Below are 10,218 nucleotides of genomic sequence, written 5' to 3'. Positions count from 1 at the left end.
CATTTTGACCACTGACTGAAAATGGGTGCATAGCATACATTTTGGCTCTTTTTTAAAATCCGATAAATGCCCAATAATGTGGCTGACCAAGATGTATCACCCCCGTTGCTCTTAGGGTCCCTCGTCTAGACTAGACGATGTCAGAGCTTGAATTTTGACACGCTGTCCACCGGCTGTCCATCGGACAACTCACTGGTCTCGTAGGAATCTATATCCCAGAGTGTCCGTATTACATTCAGTAAGTATTGACTTCTTCCAGATGTCTATGGCTATGCCAAAGTTGAGTTCTGCATTGCAAATATACATCCCGTTTCTGGGCTGATTGTAATACAACGTTATGCACCAGGACGTTATAATGATCAGTCTGATAACCCAGTCTTTCTTTCTTTTTTCTTTCGCGGTGACAATGACATGCAAAACAAACAGCAGCGCATGGTTTTGTAATAGATAGAAACCTAACCGCCGACCGTCTGGTTTTTCCTGGTGAAAACGTAGCAAGGTAGGTCGACGACACCGCTGCCGTTGACGAAGCTGTAGATCGCTGTGCCCGACGACATGAGAGCAGCCAGCAGAGCAACGATCACGATGACAACGTGGACGGTGTTGGTAAGGCAGATGGGAATTCTGTAGAGAGATGCAGAAACAATGGATTTCTTTACAAGGTTATGTATTGGTGTTGGTCCTTTTGGATTTTAAACAATCTCCTGTCAAAACAACGCCATCCTTTTTTAAATTGGAGTGGCTATGTGTTTGTGTATCCCTGTCAAAGTCTCACGCTCTCCGTCACACGAATTATCAGAGTATACGAATTTGCCAAATACGGAGGTCAAGCCGACACTTGAAATGCAAGAGTGCACCCATCCAGACCAGATCATTTCGCGCTCAGCGAAAATACAATCATATTCAGCTTTCCATGCGAAATCAGTACATTTTACTTATGAAGTGGTTATGGTATGAACTATGATTTACATGCTTGATACGCTAAGGTCCTGGGATTCCCTATACATATTTTATCTGATGTGTAAAGGATGACAATCTGTTACAACGTGAAGATCTACTGTAGTTATTTCACATTCTCACATAAGGACATGTTTTTTCCCCTCTATGTTTATTTGCCCTGTATGCTTACAGAGAGATGAAGGACCAAACATCTGAGCCCTGATCAAGACACTAAGAGTCTTTTATTTACTGTCATTTGCTGCCATATCAAATGAGTTATTTTGCTGTACTTGCTTGATAAAGACAGACACACAATAACTTAATTTACAAGTCCAAATAACATTCGATGACCCCACAAGAATCGACTGGGTCACTGGGTCGTCTGCCTGATAGCTGCACACTTATTCATGTCAAAGTGAATATCGGACGGAACAACTATTCGTTGAAGCATGCAGTCTTATCTTTAAAGAAAAAGATGTAATTGATGTAAACAAAATTTCGATATCCTGGCATGTATGTATTTTCATTTAAAGTGTAAATTCAGATTACTAGCGAGAATTTTAAACAAAAAAAAAGGATCCTTATAGTTTATTCGTTCAAGCATGTGCGTGTTTGTTTTATGTTTAACAGAGCCCAACTGAAAACGCCGTTCATTTCCCCGAATTTTCTGTCCTGCACAAACAATTAATGAATCCATAATACTTTCACGTGGTATGTTGCAACGATCATACTTTTCTGTTGATTTCATTTCAGCTGATGCTATTGGGTTTCGAATGAACGCCATGAAAATATAATAAAACAAAAGAACAGGAACGGGAGGGACACTTTACTTTGTATAGCTGCCAAGCTGTTTGTTAATCTCATTCAAATTTTCTGACGCGATTTTCTCCTACCAAATTCATCGTCATCGTCGGATATCGGCTTTGCTCCGGAAAAAAGGTTTCTGAGCAGCTCTTGACATATCCGTTGTCACTCTTAGTGTCCAGAAACCCGTCTTAATACTATGAGGTCTTCATAGGGCAACTTACATGCTATCTGGAGGTACGGTCATTGGTTCCATCCGGACCAGCTTGGAGTATATCACGCTTGGCAAGATGAAGTTAACGACAGCGACAAGTGGCCCGCCCACCAGAGGAAGAAATGTCGTGAAGTGCGGGAAAGTTGAGGCAATAATGAGCAGGAGGAGCACGTAGATAGACCGCAGGAGTGGCCGCTTCCACGTGAATTCTGCGGGAACAGAACAGAATACGTTGAAACCAGACTTACTGCCTCTAGAAAGCATGCCTTAATGCTACACAATTTATATTCCAGGTTCCGAATATTCATTCTGTTGTTTGGACTCAGTACATCATTTTTTTTTTTAAATACAAGTATAGATAAAATACACATCAACAATCAATGTAACACATAATTTCTACATCAAATTGTACATTGTTTCATGTTTATCACTGTGAACCGCAAGAAGCCTTAATTTGAACTTTTTCAATAACATTTAATTTCGAATTTAACATGTCAAAATCCCAGGACAAGAAATGCAACCATGTTCTAAAAACAATTCTACGATTTCCAAGTACTGAAAACAAAGTCACTTTAAGTAGAGAGCTTGCGGTGTATGATCCCCAAACCCACACACACACACACACAAATGCACATACAAACTATGTCATTATGAGAACTTATCAAATCTCTTGCACTGTTCCTCACCATATGGTATATTGAAGAAATCCTCCGCATCTTGAAAAAAGGGATTGGAGGTAATGATGATGACGGGTATTGTGTATATCATCATGAGGATAATGAAGGGAATCCGGATGAAATTGGACGTCACCAAGTCTAGGATATTGTCCAAATTCTTCTCCTTGAAAGCTTCCCCATAAATGACGACACATGCTATTGTGGTGGGAAAGTAGAGTAGCGCCATCACTGCCAGTACCACAGAAAACGGGACAGAAAAGACGATAAATTAGTGTTTTCTATATAATTCTCATATTCAGAGCAACTTTCAAGGTTATAATACAATCTAATATCCTCCTCCCTGCAAAGCTGGTTTTTCCTGTTTGTATCATTATGGGAAGAAGAAATCCCGAAGGAATCAATTTCCAGAACACAATACATACACTTGAGGAATTTACATCAATCTGATAAATAACATTTTAAGATTGAACTCTAATATCGGGATCCGTGTCTTAAAGGCACACGATGAGTAATTTGTGCTCAAATAGTTGAGTAGTTAACCAGACAGAACTGTTGCAGAGATCCAGAAGGTTCTACGTGGAACACAGCATATTGGTGTCAGGATCCGCAGCGGAGGCACGTACCGCGCTTTAATAGTTAATTTTACACGACTTATTTCGAATAGTGTGGAAGCACTGTTGTTTACGTACAACAATCATAATGTAGGCGTCACACTATCCCTGGAGTTGAGCGAAGATGAACACACACAATGTCCCGATAGTGACACAAGATGGCCATACGAATATAGAATTTTCAATTTCGCGCAAAGTTAGCTGGTTAAAGCCGATCAAAACCAAATCAAGCACGATCTCTTGTTAGCAGCCTGAGGAACCCCGCCGGCGGTCATGCGATGGCTTTACGATCCCCTCATGAATGATTTCGAGTTAATCGACGATCAGAGCCAAATTTGGAAATTTCCTTTAAAATCTGTCCATCTTTGCTCGACTTCGCGACAGTGTGACGCCTGCAAGAAGGAAATGTTCCACTTCGGCTCTGATCGTAAAAACATCGGGTCGTTCGTTAGGACATCTTAAAGCCATCCTAAAACTGCCGGCGGAGTTTCTCAGGCTCGTAACAAAAGGTCGCGCTTTTTGCTATAGATATTGACCAGCTTTTAAGTATTTTCGGTGCTGACTTGGCGCGAACTGAAAATTCCATATCCGTATAAAATGGCCATCCTGTGCCAATTTCGGGTCGGTGTGACGCCAGACTTAACACGTATAGTAGGCCCACTTTATCATTAACAAGGAGGCCACCTGGCATCCAAGAAGAAAAACTTTGCGGTTAATGCGAATGATTCGTATTTCTTGAAATACAATTGTAGCAGCATTAATCAAATCAAGGCCGTAGCTCAATCTCTGCATTAATCATGGTCCGAAAGGTCCCTTGACTTCTTCCTGAGTGTCTTCACTGTCGAGACCATTACTCACCTCCGTAACCCCATAAGACACTCTTGGTGAAGTCCTCAGGACTCTTCATGTCGTGCTGTACGGTCGGATAGACGGACTGCCCCGCGTAGGCGAACACGATGTCGCCAATAGCAGAGAAGAAGGCGACCACGTTCACTTCCATGTCATGATGGATCTTGTACTTGTCGTGATCGAGACTTGCACCCACGAAGAGGAAGATCGACGCCGCGGTAGCCGTAGCAATCGCAAAATATCCCACAAACCTGATGAGGTGTAAGCATAAAGATCAGAATGTTCTTCAAGCTTCAGCTGATCCCTTTCATACAAACTACCGGTTGATTATTCAATGACCACAAATACATATTATAATAGACGACGAATAGCGGGGCAGGGAACATAATTGTGGAACTTTTTATCTGGGGGATTTAGACAAGCGAGGATAGAAGTCCCGGGCTAATCGAGGGACTTGTGACCTTTTTGAAAGAGCACCAAATCCTGAGATTACAGCGTTCTATACACTGTCATCAGCAAGGGTCATCTTTTTTATCATTTATCATTATGATAGTAACAAAACTATGAGAAAATCTGGAACTTATCACAAAATCTCGTGTCATTACTATTTTCCGTCTGTCCGTCGTCTGACACTGCATAGCATACAAAATTCTATCCTGAGCGACTGCTGCACGATATCATGGTTCAACGATTTAAAATCGTACAGTTTTGTTTCGAATTTGTTGCCATGAAAACGACATGCTATGCAAGAACAAAACAGACGATCCCTGCACAGGCGATATTGTCACTAAAGTTAAAGTGAGTCAATGTCATACTATGGTTTTTGTGATCAGGCTTTGTGATGCAAGTAGTTGCCGTCACTTTTCAACATAAAACATGACGTTGCAATACTACCGAAGCCAGGAGCAGCCTGAAACCGTACTGTCCATCGTCCCATCCATGTACTTTCATTACGAAACACGGCTGTGCTGTTATATTACAAGCGTTGGTTCATGAGACTCACCAGAAATCTTTTGGGGTCCCCATCCACAGCAGAGGGCAGACAAAGACAGAGATGATTGGTAGATAAATGCACGTTGTCATGGTAATGCCCAGCGACTCGAGTAAGATGTGGAGATTGTCCGCGAGGATGAGCAGTCCAGTGGTGCAGATAGCAATGCCGTACAGGTAGAGCAGAATCGACGCCACCCGACTGCATGTGTGAGGAACAGATTGCACTGTGACACACTCGATCATAACTCTTTGTTGGGCTTTACCATTTTTCGTCCATGCATGTAACTGGAAAACGCTATATAATATGACATTCCGAGTACTTCATAACGAGTATGCACGATGCCATTATTATGGATATCCTTCCTTTTTTCTTTCTTTGTTTTCAAGAGTCTTTTACGGGACAAAGCAATTCATTTCAGACAAAGAGGACATGCCTTTATTTCTATTACCTGTACCTCATCGATCACGATGCTAACATAACAATGTAGTATGATTCATACACCATGTGCAATTTCACGTTTATATGGTGCACGATGTAACGGCGATGACTTACCGTCCCCAGGGACCGTATGCCTCGTAGGCGAGGGTCGGGTACGGGTATCGGTTGATCTCAGTGCGATATTTGGAGTATCTTTGTCTGAGGAGGATCCAGCTCCGAGATAGGATGGTCCCGGAGAAGGCGGAGAGAAGGAGAGCTGCGATAGCGATGGTGAAGCCCCACGCTCCTGCTCGCGGGTGAGATGGAAAAGAAGTGACCAAGAGAGCAGTTCTGAGTGATGATTACGTGCATGATCACAATCATTGTATACTATTTTCATTTCCGGGTTACTGAGGGCGACTACCTCCCTCACCCTTGCCGAACTATAATCTACTCTGTTTTATACACTGCCAAGATGGATGTGCGGCGCGTTATCAAGTTCAGTAAGTTCAGTAAATTTAAACTAATAATGCATATTATCGGCATTTGGGAGAGCACTATCGAGGTTAAGTATACTAGTAGTTTCTTACAACTGAATAAGGTCAAAGATGTCTGTAAAGATTTATTGATAGGGTTTAATCTGCTGGCCACACATTGCGAATCTATAAGTGTCTCATTATAGGTTTCTATACTAGATTTGTTGAAGTTATTTATTTTCTCGATGCCAATTAACTCTCATCATCTCACGCCGCATAGAGGAGTTTATGACATATACTGTGTTGTCCGCGTTGGTTTGTTTGTTTGATTGTCTTTAAGCAACTTCACGAAAAAAAAAGTTGACTGAATCAATATGCAGAAATTGGAAAAGGAACATTGTAGTGATTGGCGATGATCCAGATTGACGTCTAGATCCAAAGATTTCGAAGAATCTTACTTGCTGTCATTTCAAGATGGAATCAATGCTGATTAACATTAATTCTCATCATTACTTAAATTACAGTATAGTACAACATATTATTGAGTGTTATACAACTTTACTGATATAAATTAAAAGTTTTGTAACTGGAAATGCTTTGATGTTCAGTGGGACGTTTTGATTACACACGTGTACCGTAGAAGTAATGTGCACCGTGTTCGCTCTACTATGACGCAATATTTAGAGACAGCACAAGTATAAGTATTGTCTGAATAATATCTACAGATTAATAAGACTGACCTGGCCACGTATAACAGGAGAGTGGCTCACTAGAGGCTAATTATTGATTAGAATAAAAACGACTAAAACAGGACAGAGCAGTGAACCGCCCGCACTTCCCTCAGCGAACCAACCTGCAACTTTGGTATCACCATGGGAACGTAATTGTCTACAGCTTTAAACAGATGGTTGTTAAAATTACAATCATCATTCGAGTGGTTAGCTGATACTTAATGATGCGACAGACTCTACACGGGTGTAGTGATTTTGTTAGATTAATGACACTTTTTGAGCGCTGTCTGCGACAGAACAAAATTATACACGAAAGTGAAAATGAAATCACTTTTGCCTTTCTTGTATTAGAAAAAAAAAAATGTAAAGAATCTGTAGCTGACAACATATTCTCGTTTTCTTGTGGGAGGGAGAGGAGATGTCGATGGAACTACACACTCCATAGGCACCCCGTGTTCGAAAAGGAAGAGGCACACGAGTCCTTATGTTCAAGCTGATTTTGATACATGAATGAAACCAACATCAAAAGGGTAGAATTTCCACCAAGTTTCCAGTCGAAAGTAAAAATAATGAGAAATCATTGGGATTTTCAAGTTTCATGGGTTATTACGAAACAGTGGTATTGATGACGATTTTGTTCTATGCAAATCAGATGAGGTGATGAAGTTCTTTTCTCACAATACTTACACAGAACTGTTCACTATAATTTCCCTTGTTTTCTTTTGTTTTGTGTTTAGGAGAAGAGAATAGATTGTTCAGTTACTGTAAAGAATTTTGATGAATTAGCAAGGATCATTTTAAAGGAGCAAATTGTTGTAGTTTAATTTTTATTTTATTTCATTTCATTTCATTTCATTAATCAAGTTTCTACACAAGTTATACAGTGTTGTATTTGCAACATACATCCATGACAATGTAAAGATATACATAAATCATAAGTTCAGAATATAAAGACGATGATAACATTTACATGACACAAAATAAACGGAAATCAATATCAAGTATACGTTACATTCATGATGCATGAATAATGTGTTCAATTGCAGAAAAAGTGAAACACACTCAGTTACACTCATACACACACACTTAGTTCACTTAGTTGCTCCGTTACCAAGAAAAAATGCAAACCAATGGCAGATTTTGTGCGTTGATGACTTTCTTCGCCTCATCCATCCATTTTGCAGAGTAACGTGGTTACGACCGATATCTCGTTTCATAAAAATCAAGTCTGTAACTTCACATTTTTTAGTTGGGGGGGGGGGGGGTCTTTACGTTACTTCTGTTCTCGTCTAATTTACATACTCTGTTTCTTTAATCAGTTTAAAAACACGAAGAGTCATTTCACTTGAATGTATACCTTATCTAAAACAATTTTGGTGTAATACCTGTTCGCGCTACAGCTCCCGGTAAAATCTGGATCCCTAGACCGACAACCTTTCCGCTTATTAGTGACGTAGCGGTCATGATTGATAACCCGTCATGACTGAAATGCTGAAAGGCAAAAAATCGAAACATCAAACAAAAGAGTAAACTTCACAATAATAAAAACAGTCTCACAGCTTTCATGCAAATTTGAATTTGAAGTTCAAATGCCCCTGTACACTGGCTTACTGAACAGCATAGCATTCAAATTTCGTATCTGAATGGCAACTTCGCAGCATATCTTAATACAATAACGGCATAAAGAATCGGTGATACCGATTACATCATGTTATCATGTCATCATGTTATCGGGCAATTGCCCGAGGTACCCGATGTCTGCTTGACGCTCGCTCCACCTTACGTCCGTAAAGTTAGAATTCGTGTAAAAATGAAAATGAAAGTTAGGAAGGAAGATGTGTATTTTATAAGCATGGACTCTTTCTGTCCTAATTGTATTGAGATATAGACCTAATATACTCACTTCTGTATAAAAATCTCACGCGCATACAAACCTGAGGTTTACTCGTACATAGCAACAGGTATTTTTTCGTGTGTGTGTGATCCGATGTACTGGGCATATGATATTATGTGACAAGATGTTGTTGTTGTTGTATTTGAGGAGTGTCATTCACATTTGAATATTTGCGCCTTAATCTGCGTAATATCAATACTTTGCATAAAATAAATTTCTCAGAAAATAAACTGAATACTTCGCAATCATATTTATGCGCGGGGATTTGTCTGCTGTCATAGGGTTAGGGCAGATAAGATGTTGGTCTGTAGCATATTCTTTGGTCAAGCATTCGGAAGTTGTTCCTGTCAACCATTTTGACTGGGGATTGGCCGCCATATAGCAGCTACTGAAACATGATTATCTGGAATCTAATGTTGAAACAATTTCGTGGGAGCGGGGGGGGGGGGGGGGGAGAGTAGCAGGTGGATGAAATCACTCGGTCTAGGTGGTAAACAAAAGAAACACGTAGTATTGGATAAATTCACATCTTAGTTTGTGGAGTACTATTGTACCTGTCATTTTCATCAAAGCATAGATATGCCAACTTACTGCCGAATGCGTGGTCGTTTTCTCTATGTGCGAAGCCGAGGCTTGGTCCGCGAGGGCCTGCGCGCCGTACGACTTCTTTCGCTCGATCAGAGGATAGCCCGGGACGGGCTCTGCAGCGGTCGCCATGACCCGGAGATGTGCTTGAACTATGAAATCTGTGAAGTGAAAGTTAGTAAGTTCAGATTTTAAACTCGCACGTGATGCAAACAGAGATACAAATATCCATGAGTGTATCAAACTCATTATATTTTATACAAATTATATACATCCACGTGTAAATATAGTTATAATAATACACATGCACAAGTGGTTTTAATGGTGGCCCTGGGCCACCAGAAGTAGACGTCGGGTCACCACTTTTTAAGAAAAGATAAGGCGTGTGCGATACATTGCATCTCATGGGCGTGGCTCAAAACATCTCCATTCTACATTCAGTGGTTATGAACATTCTTTTTAATCGCTTTTTTTCATGTCCTTCCACTCAAACGCTATAATCGATATGTGTGTGTGTGTGTGTGTGTGTCTGTGTCTGTGTCTGTGTCTTCGTCTGTGTCAGTGTGAGTGTGTGTGTGTGTGTGTGTGTTAGTGTGACTGTGTGTGCAGGTCGCACCTTATGCCTAGACGTTAGTAGGTGGCATGTTAGGCTACTCGAATAGAGCAGGTCACCATGTGACCTACACTATACGATGCTCTATACCAATTATGTGTAAATGTTTTGCTTTATCTATTGACCAGGTATCAAGGTGATTTGAAATATTAACATATTGTTGACATAATCTGACATAGATTAAACGAAGGTATGAATTAAGTGATTGGTCCTATTCATCACTCTGGATGTGCCAAGCCACCGGAAAAGTTAAGCCGATATTCAAAACAACTACGCGTGACGAATGGAAAATGCGAGGTCTTGTGTATTCTTGTCACGAGAGTTTACGAAAAAAGATACAAACAAAAACAAAACAATATTACTGTCGTCCGTTTGAAGATACAGATAAGGGTTCCACAAATAAATACCCGGCAA

At 40.5% G+C, this 10,218-nt stretch overlaps 1 protein-coding gene across 1 annotated transcript; it reads right to left on the bottom strand.

The window, feature by feature from the left end:
- Nucleotides 1-455: 455 nt before the first annotated feature.
- LOC139736929 (uncharacterized) lies at nt 456-9,323 on the bottom strand. Its single transcript, XM_071647603.1, has 8 exons — nt 9,198-9,323; nt 8,098-8,203; nt 5,641-5,812; nt 5,098-5,286; nt 4,104-4,345; nt 2,644-2,862; nt 1,968-2,166; nt 456-624 (listed from the first exon to the last, which is right to left on the bottom strand). Exons 1-8 carry the CDS (start codon nt 9,321-9,323, stop codon nt 456-458), a joined length of 1,422 nt encoding a protein of 473 aa, XP_071503704.1.
- Between the last annotated feature and the right edge of the window lie 895 nt (nt 9,324-10,218).

The sequence above is a fragment of the Diadema antillarum genome, unplaced genomic scaffold (assembly GCF_040938485.1).
Source record: "Diadema antillarum isolate AM-2024a unplaced genomic scaffold, OU_Dant_1.0 seq00000674_RagTag, whole genome shotgun sequence".
In the NCBI taxonomy this organism is placed as follows: domain Eukaryota; kingdom Metazoa; phylum Echinodermata; class Echinoidea; order Diadematoida; family Diadematidae; genus Diadema; species Diadema antillarum.
The sequence above is the reverse complement of the archived record's forward strand: the minus strand, read 5'-3'. Positions and strand labels throughout refer to the sequence as shown.

Coding starts and splice junctions, on each gene's coding strand:
- LOC139736929 (XM_071647603.1), bottom strand. CDS start 9,323: ATGGCGACCGCTGCAGAGCCCGTCCCGGGCTATCCTCTGATCGAGCGA. Junction 4,346..5,097: donor GGGACCCCAAAAGATTTCTG/GTGAGTCTCATG, acceptor ACACCTCATCAG/GTTTGTGGGATATTTTGCGA. Junction 2,863..4,103: donor TGTCTTATGGGGTTACGGAG/GTGAGTAATGGT, acceptor TGGTACTGGCAG/TGATGGCGCTACTCTACTTT.